Source organism: Aquila chrysaetos, chromosome Z, assembly GCF_900496995.4.
Source record: "Aquila chrysaetos chrysaetos chromosome Z, bAquChr1.4, whole genome shotgun sequence".
NCBI classification, from domain to species: Eukaryota; Metazoa; Chordata; class Aves; order Accipitriformes; family Accipitridae; genus Aquila; species Aquila chrysaetos.
The window spans coordinates 19,351,773-19,367,377 of NC_044030.1; the positions used below are offsets into that span (position 1 = coordinate 19,351,773).

A 15,605-nucleotide genomic window follows, 5' to 3' on the forward strand; every position below is an offset into this window, starting at 1 on the left:
AGCAACAGCATGCGGGTTTTTTTCTGTTAATTATCAAGCTGGGATGTGTGTAAGTTTGCTTAGGATGGTGTTGATCTTTTAGATACCTTAACACTGACAGGTCTCACACTAACCTTGCCCTTTGCTGGTGCTGCAGGGTGGGTAACTGAGCTGTCTCTGATGCTACTGTAAGAGTTGTCTCTTGAAAGCTGAACTTTGAATCTGCCTGGAAGTGTGAATTAACCCAAATATTGGATTCATCCCTAGTGCTATGCTAGAATATTTTAGCATAAACAGACATGATTATTTATTAATACAGCTTCAAATACAAAGATGCTGCTGGATACACTGTAAAACTTTTATTGTAACTTATTAGTGGTGGCAGAAGGACTTCTGGGTGTAGCCAGATATTTGAGTCTTTGTTTCCTTGTGTTATTACTCTTTGTTCTGCAGACATTTATCATGTATTTTATTTAAAACAAACAAACAAACAAACAAACAAACAAACCCCAAACCAAAACCAAATTCCAAGACTGAGAGGGCTTGCATAGCTGTAGTTTTACAAAACAGCTACAGCTTAAGTATTATGCAAGTCCATGAAGCACTTTGTCTATAAAAGCTTCTGTGTTTTTTCTCAAGCAGAAAGAGGAGTAGATGGTATATCCATATAATGAAGTGGGAAACTGCAGGATATTGCGGGTGCCAAAAGCTTATGTGGGTTCAAGCAGAAATAGGCATGTTCATGGTAGATAAATATGTCAAGATCTGCTTAATGCAAAATCTGTTGAGAAGTCCTTGAGTTAGAAATTGTTTGAGACAGGGATAGAATTCTACAGAAATATTTCTGTGTGACTTTTCTATTCTTGTGTTCTTGCCTGGGCACCTACTTTTTGTAATTTTTCACAATATTATGCTAAGTAGACCACTTGTCCATCCTAGTACAGCTCTTCTTTTGGTTTGTATTTGCAATTTTTTGGCTTATGCAACTTTATAAACATGTTTCTAGTCTAAATTTGGTTCAATTTCTCCTTGACCTGGAAGCTGTATTCACTAGGGATGGGGGAGCAGGGGGAGGGTGGGCTGTGGGGCAGTGTAGAGAAGTTAGCTGTGGCAAATGCAAAAGATAGGACCATGGATGACTGAAGCTGGAATATAAGCACCTGAAAACAGGGTCTTATTCTGATGTTATGCGGCTTAAACTGTAGAGGGAAATACTGCTCTCTCACTGTTAATAGTGACCTCCCTTTCATTTGTTGTTAGCTCTGTGGTGTTTCAGGATTTACAGGCAAAGACCTGGTGGGGGAAAAGTTTAATTGTGTCCAAAGTTATATTGAATGTTAATTTTTGTCAACAAAGGACTAGTAACTCTACAGGAAATAATGAGCTAAGATGATGGGAAGGTAAATAGTTTGACAGCTTGTCTTAAAGATTCCTGTAGTAATTATAGAAAGCGAACAATTTCTTGTAGGATTAGAGATGCAATCATAAGATATGAGAGCTACTGACATAGCATTTTTACCAGTTCCTTACTTAAAGGTAAGAGTAGCCTCTTTGTGATAGAGCTGATTGCTGTTTAATTGTTAATTACGTGTTTCTTCTTCTGGCTTGTCATGTAGTTAATTTTTGCATGTAAAGGGCAAAATTTATCCATGTCAAACTTTGCAGCTTTTTGGAATTGCTTCAAAAATAATGAAATTAAGACATTTTGATTGCACTTATTTGTAGTTAAAGAATACCACCTAATTTTGTTCCTTTCCCCAGTAATTTTTTTTAGTTCAAAGTAAGAAAGCAAAAACTTGTGCTAGTCTCATGACCTGACTTGATTTCGGCTGATTTAAAGATCAGTATCTGTCTGTAACTATTCGTTTTCTAGAAAACTTCCAAAAAATTATTAAATCAAATCTCATAGCTGCACACTGCTGTGGTGTAGTACTAGACAATAATATGTGGATTATAACTATTCCACCTCAGAAGTAATATCACAGCTAAATACCATTTCCATTTTGCTTATGCAGCTTTTTTGAGAGGTACTACCCTGTACAGAAGCAAGTAATTTTAAAAAAGAAATCTTACTCATAAATCCATGTGAAATGTTGAAGAACATATGAAACAGTGAAAATGGCTGGACATCTTAGGAAAAATTATAGTTTTGAAGCTCTATACACTTAAAAGTTTATGAATCTTTAAGAGTATATTACTTTTCTTGCTGAAAAGCAATTTGCTTCTTTATTCAAGAGTTGAAAAAAAGCACGATTGTCTGTGGTGGATTGAGTGCATGTAATGGTTTATATGTTCATTGAACATCAGTACCTTACTGCCCTGTTTCCTACTGCCTTTAAACAGGAGGAAAAACAAACCTGGTGAAACATTTATTGTGAGAAGGTAATAAAACTCTGAATAGATTACATATGCATTTGTGGATGTGTATCACATAATCATGCGAAGAGAAGCACTGCAAACAGTTTGTGAATAATTGTAGATACTCTTTTCAGAGAAGTTTAGGAATACAATTAAGAAGTAAAAGAAACTGTTAGTTTCTGTGTTATGTTTTAGTCTTATTAGATTCTTATAGTTAGATTCTTATAATAGATCCTGGAGTCCAGTAAGATATACGGATTTTTGAGTATTGGTCTAATCAAGTTAGGATACTCACCCACAAAAGTGCCATAGCAGAGGAGGTAAAAACCAGATGCAACTTTTAAGTACAACTCAAACAATGGAAATACTAGGCCAGCATAGGCTGCTTTTGATAATCACAAGATGTTTTTTTTGGATGAGATTCTCAATTACCTTAAACAGGGACTGCAGCTTGACCTCAGTGGAAAAACAGTAGTTTATGTTAGCTCTATATTTTTAAGCAATTTAATATAAGAGTTTGATAACATTGAGGACGGGGTTAATTGTAGGATACCTTTGTATTGCAAATTGTTTGCAACTTCAATGTCTTCCTTTGGTTTTCCATTTTTTTTTTCTTTTTTATTGGATGTGAGTAGTATTTATGTCCTTTTGACCTCCTGACTTCGATAGTACTGATTCATTCTCCATGCACTGGTGGTTGCAGCACAGAATTTCTGAAGCTAAATGCAATTGGTAAGGGTTTTTTCAGTAGTACCTAAGTTAATCTTACCTCTGTCTACAACAAGGAGCTTTACATTTTCTCTAACAGTTTAATATGCAGTGCACTCCCAGAGACAACAGGGAGGAAAGTTGTCTCCAAATAGTAATCTCTAGTCTCAGCTTACTTATGGTTCTATCTTACAAATGTTACACAAATCATATTCATGGTTAATCTTAGTGAAGTAGGAATAAAAACTCATGTAATGTTAGTATAGATGTTATATATTGTATAAATTTAAGTTATGTGTATAAACTTCACCATGCAGTCTTTCTCCCAAATGCTCCTAGAACCTTAGCTGTTAACTCAAATGTTTCGTCAGCTCCTTGTGAGGTGCGGTCTTACATGGCTGCCTTTTCTTTCCTAGCTTGCTTTACACTATTCTTTTGCTCTCAGGAGTCATGTCAACAACATTAATCCACTGATTCATTTTGCTTTCTTCAACTTCTATGCTGTATTGCTCAAGTACATCCAGAGTGCAATCACTGTTTTATTTTGCATTCCCATCTTAAAATCTAGTGATCTGGCCTCATTGCCTACTCTTAGTAACTACTACCTGGCAAGTTGTCAGCAAGAAGAAATCCTTGGTTACTTCATGTTTGCTTTTCTTCTTCATGATGGCTGTTTGTCAGCTCCTGCACAGGTACTTCTTTTCATCTGTGTCCTCTCTGGAGTATGGAGTTTTCACTTCCACATGTCGTCTTTGATGAACTTCTAAGCATTTTTTCGTTTGTTTGTTTTCATTTTACTTCATTGGTGGATACTATTCATTGCATTTATTTAGCAGAAAATTAACATTAAAATTCTCTAAAAAAATTAACAGCAAATTTCAGATTTAACCACAGACCTATCATTTCCTTTTGGCTTTGTTTTATTCTCATTCTTTAGTTTTCTGTGTCTAATCCAAACCTGAAAGCTCTTGAAGCAGAGAGAAATGTGTTATTTTACTTGTCTGTAAACCATCTCAAGCATCTGTGACATTCTCTAAAGATTTGGATTTTGCTGGTATGAGGAAAGTACCCTGATTACTTCCTACCTTCTTTTCAATTATATATTTCCACACTCTTTTAATATTCAAGTTATTAGTTTAGATATCTTGAGAAAGCATTTTGAAAAATAGAGATTAAAAAAAAAGTTTAAAAAATGTATTTAAAAGTATTAGAAGTTAGTGCATTGACAAGCAAGAACTCAACAGCAGTAGTATTCATTTGCTTTAGCAAAGATCTGTGATTTACCTACAGTCATACAGCACTGATATTTTCCTTGAAGCTGTAATTGTAGTTAGGTAGTCTACAAAGAGGCAGCTTAGAAAGTGAGTTAATCAGCCCCTCTGAGCTAAGTGATTTAGGAACACTGGTGCATTTGAACACTTGACTGTTTCCTAATTGGAACGTTCATAATTAACAATTTTTTCCCAAATCTACCGAAAGGCTTTAGTGTGTACAAAAATTAAAAAGAACAAGAAAAACCAAAATAATTGTGAATCATAACTCTAATTCTACTTCTGTTGATTTCTTTTCTTTTTTTTTTTTATTTAGTAAATTGCTGTTAGCTAGTGTTGGTTTTTAAACATAGACCTACTGGTTTGAGTTTAGGTAGAGATGGGATTTAATTCACGTCGATTACTCATTCTGAATGGTGATTATAATTTCTTATGTACATGTTTTACAGATGCTGTTGTTGATCTTCTGTCTAGTTTGAGCAGTACTGGAAAGAAAGACCTGAGTGTCTACATAAAAAATTAATAGGACAAGAAAATGCAACTTAATTTTCAATCATAAACTGGAGGTGAAGGATAAACATAATACCTACATTAAATTTGCTTTATCCAAACAATTGATTTTTCTGCTCCTTGTGTGGTAAAGATACCCAGTTGTCAAAATAATACCGTCCTCCCCCCCAAAAAACCCAAAACATCCAAAAGCTCCACACATATTTCTGAGGATAAAGTGATGCTATAAGCAAAGATTTGACTTGTTGAACGATTTAGATTTCAGGATAAAACATTTTGGGTCTGTACATGTGTCACCAGACTTTCATTAATTTCTTAGGGTCAACTAGGGAAATCCAACTCCATCCCTGCTGGGCACCTAATACTGTTGTCCAGTAACAACCCAGAAAGGCCGTAGGAATAAGCTGATGTCCTGGTTCGTTCAGGAGTGTCACACCGGATCCTACAGAGCTTGAAGCCTTAGGATATCGCTGTGAGAGAAGTGGGCATCTCTGCAGAGCTCAAATCCAGTTAATGGCTAAGGAGCCCCTCAGGCTATAAAAGGATGTCTCCCCCATGCTTGTGGATGTGAGTCACGTCCTGTTTTATTACAGAACTGAAAAATGGACAGATTCTGCACAACTAGAGCAGCTTTTTTTGTTTCTATGTATTCTCTCTCTTACTTCCATAGGAAGTGCATTGTGAAATGGAGGCTGGTTTTTTCAACCCAATTTTTTTTCTTTTTTTTTTTTTTTTTTAAACTACATCAGTTTCACTATGTTAGTCACTGGTTCCCTGTTACTTTTTCATCTTACTTGAATTTTTCCTTCTGGGACAAAAAAAGGCAAAATAAAATAACAGTAAAACGAATCACAACTTGTGGTGGGAATGAATCTGGACAGATAAACTGTGTTGTTATGTCAGAGCCATTTCATGCTGGGTTTATGTTTTACAAATGGGTAGGTGACAAAAAAATTCTGATGTGTACTATACATTTGCCCAGAGGGCAAGAGATAAACTCTGTAGTCATATAAATTCAAGGGCAGTTCATAACAGACTTTCCTGGTACTCCTGAGAAATCTTTCCCCTGTCAGAAGGACAGTCTGAATGGATGCAAATTTTCTCATCACCAGAGTCTGCCATTTTATGACACATGTGTGCTGCATAATTACAGCTATAGCTTCACAGCACCAGTGAAATATCACCTTTAATGTGTCCGTCTCAAAATAATAAACACCAGGTTTTGTTTCTCTAGAATTACATTGCATGGAGTACATTTATTTTGAAACAGGGATGATCTTTGTTGCACACAAGACCTAAAGCAAAGAAACCATCATTTGTGACTGGTTCTGCAGGAAAAAAAATACATAAAATGATAAGAATTTTGTGGATGTCTTAAAATAACATTAAAATGCATTTTTTGTATTTTATTTTCTTTTTTATTGGGAATTTGGTATCAGAAATTGTGAGTGAATTTTACTAAGGTAAGGAAGATTTAATGTATTATTTGGATAATCTCGATGAGATTTATCCATAGCTAACTGTGCAGTAACCACACCAGCAGTCCATGGCTGTCTTTTTCCTCACATGTGTGAGGCTGGTTTGTAAGGTCCTGTATGATTATAGGTACCCTTTGAGGGGGCTATGATGGTAGGAAATAGAGGAAAAGAAAAATTAGGTTTTGTTGGAATAAGCCAATTGCAAAAGAAACCAATATTTGTTCTTGGCATTTTAATATAGCTCTTATTAAGCAATGTGAAGCAACCAAATATTATCACTTAGTATTATCTAATACTGTAATATAGGCCAGTGTACTGTCACATGTACAAGCTATCCAGTGCTCCTGTGTTGAGCATCCTTACAAATAAGTCTTTCCTTTCCCTTTTGCCTGCAGCTGTTTAACAGCATTTTTGTTTCTTTGCTTGCCAAGGAGGTTATTTAGTTTATGTCACATCAATCCATTCTGTAGCTGTTATAGTTTATTAAAAGGTTACATATTGAATTCCAGGAGAGGGTTCAGGATTATATTTAGCCATATGTAGGCAGACCATAATATTTACACAAATCCCTACTACACTTGCAGAGGGGTGCTTGAATTTCAGGCTTAGGGCCCAGAACGTGAATGTCTTTTCCTTATTCCTTCAGATTCACTATTTCATTTTGAGAAGTTCTCTCTGCCTTGGTTTACATATGTGAAGGAAGGTGATGATGTGAGTTCCTTCTCCTGTAAACTGTCTTTCTTGCTATGAATTTTTCATTGTCTTAGTACGGATGTGGTTTGTCTGCCTTTATTCTGAAATTTCCAAGAGTAGTCATGTGTTGTACCCTGGAGGAGGTGTTTGGGATCTGACAGTTACCACAGTTCAACTGTACCTTTCAACTTCTAGGCTAATACTTTAAATCCTGATTATTTGGGGGAATTAATGTCTGTCTTTTAAGGGTATAATTTTCCTTTATTCTTTATTGGAGAAAAATAAAAATGCTTAAATAAAAACTGAAATGCAACATGGTATTGGGCTTCGAATAGTGAATAAATGAGTAGTTGTTTTGGTCTTGGAGAGAAAAAGTTTTGTAAATCTTTTTCAAAGATGTTTGAAAGCTCTCTTTCTGAATCATGGTTGTCTGCATTTTGCTGTTTTTAGGAGAAGAAAGGCACTAAATGGAATTGTTGCATATGAATTTTGTATTACACAACTCTTAGCTACAGTGTGAGCAGTGGAAGCTAAAGTGCTCTTTCATTCTATGGTGGTTTTGCTTTCATTATTTACTATTTACCACTCGGCACATAAGTGAGTTACTGGTTTGACCGAATATAGAGTCGATACCTTCAGTAATGACTTTCACTTTCTTTGCAGTTAACATATGGCTTATAATCCTCAAAAATAAGCTTAGTTTGAAATCAATAGTATTAAGACCAAATTATTGAAATCAGGAAATAGACATGAAAGTCTCAAAGGGTAAGAAGGATTGATTCAATGGCACAACTGGAAGCATCTAGTTTCATTTCAGTTATACTCAGGTGCCCCCTCGAGCTCTCCTTCCAGAACATCACAGATCTCCCATAAGGACCCCAAGCAATGGCATAAGCTTTTTATTCATGCACCAAAGTTAGCTAATAACTTTTCACCTACTGGTTACTTTATGTATATCCTGTGAGGATGTAAAGGATAAAGATCAGTTTTTAAATGTGTACTTATTTCCTGTGGTGTGTGTTGTAGTTGCCTGTAGATTAGAACTACAGTTGTTCAACTAGGTACTGAGTGAAATGCAGTTTTCAGGAAGGGCTTTTAATCGTCGCATGACCAATTTTTGCTACCTAATAAAGGCACCATCAGTGGCATGTCTTATAAAAAATTGAGTAGAAAAAGGAATCTGGAGGACTACAAGAGATATAACACTGTAGAAACTACAAACAGAAATATGGGAGGTAGAAGAAATCTTGGAATAAAGTGCGTAAGATAGTAAATGCTTGTAACTTTGGAAACCAAGCTACTTCCCCTCTTTTCTTGCAGCAAATGCTATTTCAGGATTTCTTCAGAGGATCTCAGATCTTAAGGAAAATATTCATAAAGGGAGATAATGCAGTCTAATACAAGAGGGCAGTTGCTTCTCAGTACCTTATTTATGTTAAAAAATTGTCAGGAAAGAGTGTACCAAACTTACAATTGTAGGTGTATAATATCACCTATACAGAGATGCACATTTAAATCTAAACTGTGTGAAAGGTCAGAGCTAAAAGATACTCTGCAGAAGATTTGGATTCAGAAGCTGTCATGTAGAAGCTAAAGTTAAATAATTCAGTCTCCTCCTGCACTGGAAGGCAAAGCATAATATTGAAGGATTACATTTCACTTACAATGATATTGCCAAGTAAACCCTAGAGGGAGGAAAATGAAATTTCATTCCAGAGTGTTTTAAGTTATATTTCTTTTGAATTCAAGTGATGAGCTAGCAAACTAGCCATCCTTATCCTTATCCTTATCCTTATCCTTATCCTTATCCTTATCTTTATCCTTATCCTTACCCTTACCCTTACCCTTATCCTTATTACTATTATTACTTTACTATGTTGGCAAGAAAAAAGAAATAATGATAAAAAAAAATTGGATGCTTCAGTTCTAGGAAGGACAAAACTGATAGTGGAGAGTGCTTTTGTTTTTCTGTGCTGTCACTGGGGCAAGCTTTTCTCACTGTTTTCACTCTGGCTGTTGTGCAGGTGGTTGACCAGATTGACACACTGACGTCTGACCTGCAGCTGGAGGATGAGATGACAGACAGTTCCAAAACGGACACACTCAACAGCAGCTCCAGCAGCACAACAGCTTCCAGCTTGGAGAAGGTCAAGTTGCGGGGCAGCGCACCGCTCATCAAGCCGCCCGCGCACCCCTCCGCTATCCTCACTGTGCTGCGGAAGCCGAATCCACCCCCGCCTCCACCGCGACTGACGCCTGTCAAGTGCGACGAGCCTCCGAGGCTGCCTCCTTCAGCCAACCCTGTCAAGACTAATGGTACCCTGCTGCGAAATGGGGGCTTGCCTGTTGGGCCCAACCGCATCCCAAATGGAGATACATGCTGTATACCGAACAGTAATTTGGAGAAAGCTGCGATGCAGCCTTTGATGCACAGATCTGAGAAAGAGCGGTGTCCTCAGCCAGGAGCAAGGGAACGAGTACGATTTAGTGAAAAAGTGCAGTACCACGGCTATTGCCCCGACTGTGATGTTCGGTATAACATTAAAAACAAGGAGGTGCACTTGCACAGTGAGCCTGCCCGTGTTGTGGGAAAGCTGCCGCACCAGTGCCCACCTCTGCCGCCTCTACCACCTCCGCTGCCTCCATTTCCTCTGGAAAATGGAGGGTTGGGGATAAGTCCCAGTAATAGCTTTCCTCCTCCAAGACCTGCGACTGTGCCTCCACAAACTGCACCAAAACCCCAGAAGACCATCTTGAGGAAATCAACCACTACAACGGTGTGATGTATGCCACTCGAAACAACTGTTTGTTTTTTCCTATATATAAACATAAATAGGTAATGAGCACTTTCTACTTGAGCAATAAAAAGACCCAATGTAGTACTCCCTGTATCCAGTGAAGTGGCATAAAAATCACATGGTAAGTACCAAGAGGAATGCTTGTTGATGTTACTCGTACTCACCAAAAAATGTCATTATGGCAAAGGATGCTGAAAAAATATTCATGCTTTAGCTCATAGGTTATAAATGTCTATTACAGTTTCATATCTGTAGTGTGCTTTAAAAGACAGTGAAAAGAAAGTTCAGTTTGAAAATACTGACTGGCGATTGGTGATAGATTTCGGTCTATCTGACATAAGCAAATAATTATTGCTCCTGTGTTTTGGGGAAACTTACTGTTTCTAGCAAGTGCTTTTTAAAATGTCATTTGGAGAAGCAAAGTGGAGTACCAGATAACAGCTTTTGACTAAATTCTAGCAAATGTATTTTTCTCTACCTTACTGCTTCAGCGAAGGCATTGTGTGTGGAGTGGTACAATAGGAGGTAATTGTCGGACTTTCAGACAGCTTGATCTTTGGTAAGGAAGTAAAGAAATAATTGAAACGTATGTTGACATGGCTTTGGAAAACTGAATTACCTCGCATTTTGTTTCTCACTGGCTCAATGTGCTACAGCCAAGGTGAAGTACAGAGTTTTCAGGTGAGCAGGGATAGTCCCATTCAGTTCCCCCCTATCTTCACTGCTCCATCTGCAAAATGGTAGTAATATTTTATCTCACATGAGATGGCGGTAGATTAAAACAGCAAAGCACAGTCCTGCGTTTTTCACAAAGCTTTTGTCTGGTGCAAGTCTTTTTTTGAAGGCAAAGAAAATTTTGCCTCAGGCCTTCAGGGACATCCACTTAATTCATGTAAAGAGCTTTGAAGTTGAAAAGCTCTGTGTAATTACGAAGCATTAACATGCAAAACAAGGTATTTTATTTGTTATCACATTTTGATGGTGAACCCAATTAATATTCTTACTAGTTGAAAAAAAGTCCTCAGCGTTTTTAATTATTTTATGAAAGAACATTCTTTTATTCTGACAAAGAGAGTTGTTGGGACCTAGAGTTAAAAAAAATCAGACCAGTGAAGAAAATCTGATAATAAATCTGTTATTTACAAAAGTTTTGCCAAATTAATCTCAAATGGCCTCTCAGATGCTATATAAAAGCCGTATGCTTTTTTCAGCTGAAATGTAAAACATAGGCTATGGCAAAACAGACAAAACTAGACAAAACACATTTTTAATTTAAATTTCCATTGTCATTCAGTAGTAAGTATTAAACTGAAAACCAATCTTGAAGCGGTTTCCCTGTGTACACATTATAGTACACTGATAGTATTTAAACCAAAATAATAAGAATAATCACAACAGAAATTCTAACAGATAACTACCCTTTGAAAACATTTGCGGTAAACAATGTTACTGAAATCCGGAATAAAACTCCTTAACAGCAATGAGAAGTTAAGAAGCAGGCACTCCTTTATTGCAGCACTGGGCACACGGGGGGTAGGTAGGGGATCGCTCCACCTATCGTGTGCACCTGTCTAGTCTAACTGTGCAGGTTAAATACACACCTGTTATACATATTCACTAAATTTCTAGAAAATGTTATACATAATCATTAACTTTCCGATAAATCATTAGCATATGTAAATGTCTCTTCACGCAGGAGCAGTGAAGGTCTCTGGTGGTCTTCAGAAGCCCTCTGGTGGTCTTCCATAGTCTTCCTCACTTGTCCGCTTCTTGACCTCTCTTAGGTGATTCTGCACAGTATGATTCTCACCATCATCTATATTAATTTCCATAAAAATGCATACTATGTCTATTCTTAAATGTAACCTTTCTAATAATTGGTCCTTCAGTCACACCATCTTATTAATATTCTTATGTTAAAACAATCATTGGTTAATCTCACTTAACTCTACTGATTAGAATCCTTGATAATTAGATCGAGGTGGGAAGGGTAAGGGGTTTCCAAGCAGCAAACTGATGTCCATAACAGTTTCCTTAGTTTCCTAAAACAAAACACTACAAATCAACAAATCTTTGTCAAAGTTTCTGTGGTTAACTGATTTTAGACAATACTTGAATTCTTATGGTTACACATAGTACATTTTCTAAAGTTCCTAAGTTCCTATGACTCCATTTCAAACTTAACACTCCCATACCTATGCTTCACAATTTTCTACTTCTTAATCAAACCAAACTCTTTTATGTGATTAAATTTTTATTTCTTTACCAGAATATTTGCAACACAAAGACTGTATTTTTTGCAAATACACATTTAGTGTCTAAAGCTTCATGTTGTATTCTTTGCATAAAAGTGGCAAAGCAAGGAAATTGTATTAAATTCTTAATCATGCTTTCCCTAAATGCTCCCCACGTGCTTTTCATGATGCACTTTACATTTTGTATTGTCTGACTATATTTAAGCTTATGAGAGCTGTTGCCATGTGAAGTCCTAGCGCTTGCAGCAGGAGGCAGTAAATCATTCTGCATGTGTGTGTGATCTTTGCTGTCCAAATGAAGTTTGTGTCAGGTGGATTCTGCTGATGCCCTGGGACTCCACAGCACCTCCCTTGCTCACACATTGAAAATCCCGTTTAAACATTGGAACAATATGTGGACATATCCACATTGTGTATCTACAGGTTTTTCTTTTAAAAAGAAAACTTTTGCTGTCTGACTTTATCAATACTGTGGAGATCATGTACCAACTGTTATAAGCTAGTCTGATTTTTTTTTCTTCTTAAAAGAGCTACTGTGTACAAGAAATTATATAATAATGCAAATCAAACATTGCATATTTTATATAACATATTTCTGTTTAATCTTAAATTAGAGAAAATAACACAATAATTTATGGGGGAGGTTCTGTTGCACATCTTGCCTCACTTGGCTCAATTTTTCCACTATAAACTCATCTCTAATAGCAGAGCATAGTATTTCTCCTCTGGTTTCTGTCCCTGGGCTTGTCACAAGTCCCATGAACATGTTTGTACCTCCAAATTAAATGCTGTACTCTATGGATGTGCATTGATATACATGTAAATTTCAGTATTGTTGCAGTGTGAAGTTTACAGTTCTCAGCTCTGGAATGTTTAAGTGGCATCTGACTTACAGCATTTAATGTTTGTCTTTGTATCCAACATCTTCCATCTAGCACTTTGTCCTCTCTCACAAACTACTTCCTCTCTTTGTGTTCTTTCATGAGAAGAAAAGTGCTGGGCTATAAAAACAAAAGATGCAGCCTTTCAAATGCAATGCTGCTTTTGGCCAGAAATCAGTCTCCAAATCTGAAGGAAATACATTGTTTTTCTGCAAAGTTTGCTAACCCAGGCTTTCTTTAGTGCACCAAAGTGTTCCAAGGTCTCTGTTAAATCATGCTGTGAACATTGAATCAATTCTTCTGTTTTAATGAGAACGTCTCTGGCCTGTGTCCTGTTGTAAGGTATTTTTACCAGTATAACAATTTCACATTATTAACATGACAGCATAAAATTCAGGTTAAAACAGGTAAATTTGCAAAGCATGGGAAGCAATTGACTTTAAGCTTTGCAGCACTGTCTGGAAACTTCTAATTAAAATGGCATAAGAAAGAATGCAATACTGTATTCAGCCAGCAGTGTTTTTTTACATTTATATGAGGAGTGTAATTTCTGTGAAGCATTTTTGAACACCTGTATCGTCGTTTAACCCCAGCCAGCAGTTGCTCCACGCAGCTGCTCGCTCACTCCCCCCCCACCCAGTGGGATGGGGGAGAAAATCGAGAAAAAGAAGCAAAACCCACAGGTTGAGATAAGAACGGTTTAATAGAACAGAAAAGAAGAAACTAATAATGATAATGATAACACTAATAAAATGACAACAGCAATAATGAAAGGATTGGAATGTACAAATGATGCGCAGCGCAATTGCTCACCACCCGCCGACCGAAACCCAGCTAGTCCCCAAGTGGCGATTCCCCACCCCCACTCCCCAGTTCCTATACTAGACGTGACGTCACATGGTATGGAATACCCCGTTGGCCAGTTTGGGTCAGGTGCCCTGGCTGTGTCCTGTGCCAGCTTCTTGTGCCCTTCCAGCTTTCTCGCTGGCTGGTCATGAGAAGCTGAAAAATCCTTGACATTAGTCTAAACACTACTTAGCAACAACTGAAAACATCAGTGTTATCAACATTCTTCACATACTGAACTCAAAACATAGCACCCTACCAGCTACTAGGAAGACAGTTAACTCTATCGCAGCTGAAACTAGGACAGTATCCACCCATTATTCTATACCATTGACGTCATGCTCAGTTCCCATACCTTTAGTTACATCCCGGTCAATCATCATCAGCTTTTCCGTCCCTTTGAGACATATGAACAATGATATATATATATATATATATATATGTATACATACACAGAGATATCATTCCTTTAGTTTATGGGTTATGTTCATTAAATGTTCGTTGAATTCATTTAGTTCCTGACTCTGGGCTCCATCTGTCATACCAGTCTTTCTGGGCAGGCGGGATGGTGCAAAGTCCTCTCAGTCGGTAGAGCAGAATTGGGCTTCAGTGCAGTGTGATGAGCAGTTGACATTGGACGCAGCAGGAGGATGGTGTGCACTGTTGGATTGTTGCATGCTGGAGTCAGTTCTGGTTCCATCACTACTGCGCTTTGCTCAGTTTTATCACAGTTTTTTCTTGCTTGATCTAAGTGATTCTTACTATAGTACTATGGATATAGCATATAACAATTATAGTAATGATAACATACAGTAGCAGGGTTATATAGCAACTAATATCATATAGGTTAATTCTGGCTATTCTCACCTAAAATTAAATCCCCTTGAGGCACACATCGGACTTCCCCATCTTTTCGCATCACCCACCAAGTGCACCCAGGCCCTTGAGCAAAAGCAATCCCACAAAAGCGTTTACCTTTGCCTGAGGCAGGAGTAACCCAGACTGTCTTCCCTAACATATTTTTTATGTGCACTACAGGGACTTTATCCCCTTCTACAGTACGTAAAAATTCTGACTGGGCAGGGCCACCCCGATTGGCAGATCCTCTGGTGTTGACTAACCAGGTGGCTTTTGCTACATGTGTATCCCAATGTTTGAAAGCTCCACCCCCCATTGCTCTCAATGTAGTCTTTAACAGTCCAGTGTATCGCTCAATTTTCCCAGAGGCTGGTGCATGATAGGGGATGTGATACACCCACTCAATGCCATGCTCTTTGGCCCAGGTGTCTATGAGGTTGTTTCGGAAATGAGTCCCGTTGTCTGACTCAATTCTCTCTGGGGTGCCGTGTCGCCACAAGACCTGCTTTTCAAGGCCCAGGATAGTGTTCCGGGCGGTGGCATGGGGTACAGAATATGTTTCCAGCCATCCGGTGGTTGCTTCCACCATTGTGAGCACATAGCGCTTGCCTTGGCGAGTTTGTGGGAGTGTGATATAGTCAATATGCCAGGCTTCCCCAAATTTATATTTCAGCCATCGTCCTCCATACCACAGGGGCTTTAACCGTTTGGCTTGCTTAATTGCAGCACATGTTTCACATTCATGGATAACCTGTGCAATAGTGTCCATGGTCAAGTCCACCCCTCAGTCACAAGCCCATCTATATGTTGCATCTCTTCCCTGATGGCCTGAAGCATCATGAGCCCACCAAGCCGTAAATAGCTCACTCTTCTGTTGCCAGTCCAGGTCCACCTGACCCACTTCAATCTTGGCAGCCTGATCCACCTGTTGGTTATTTTGATGTTCTTCAGTGGCCCGACTCTTGGGTAT

At 37.9% G+C, this 15,605-nt stretch overlaps 1 protein-coding gene across 3 annotated transcripts in view; it reads left to right on the forward strand.

Moving 5' to 3' along the window:
* PRR16 (proline rich 16) overlaps nucleotides 1-15,605 on the forward strand; it is a 181,281-nt gene that overhangs the window by 101,661 nt on the left and 64,015 nt on the right. For all 3 annotated transcript variants that reach the window (XM_030004966.1, XM_030004965.1, XM_030004967.1), the window contains exon 2: nucleotides 9,022-9,916. In XM_030004966.1, coding sequence (XP_029860826.1) covers nucleotides 9,022-9,780 — 759 coding nt within the window. In that variant the 3' untranslated portion in view covers nucleotides 9,781-9,916. The remainder of the gene's footprint in view (nucleotides 1-9,021; nucleotides 9,917-15,605) is intronic.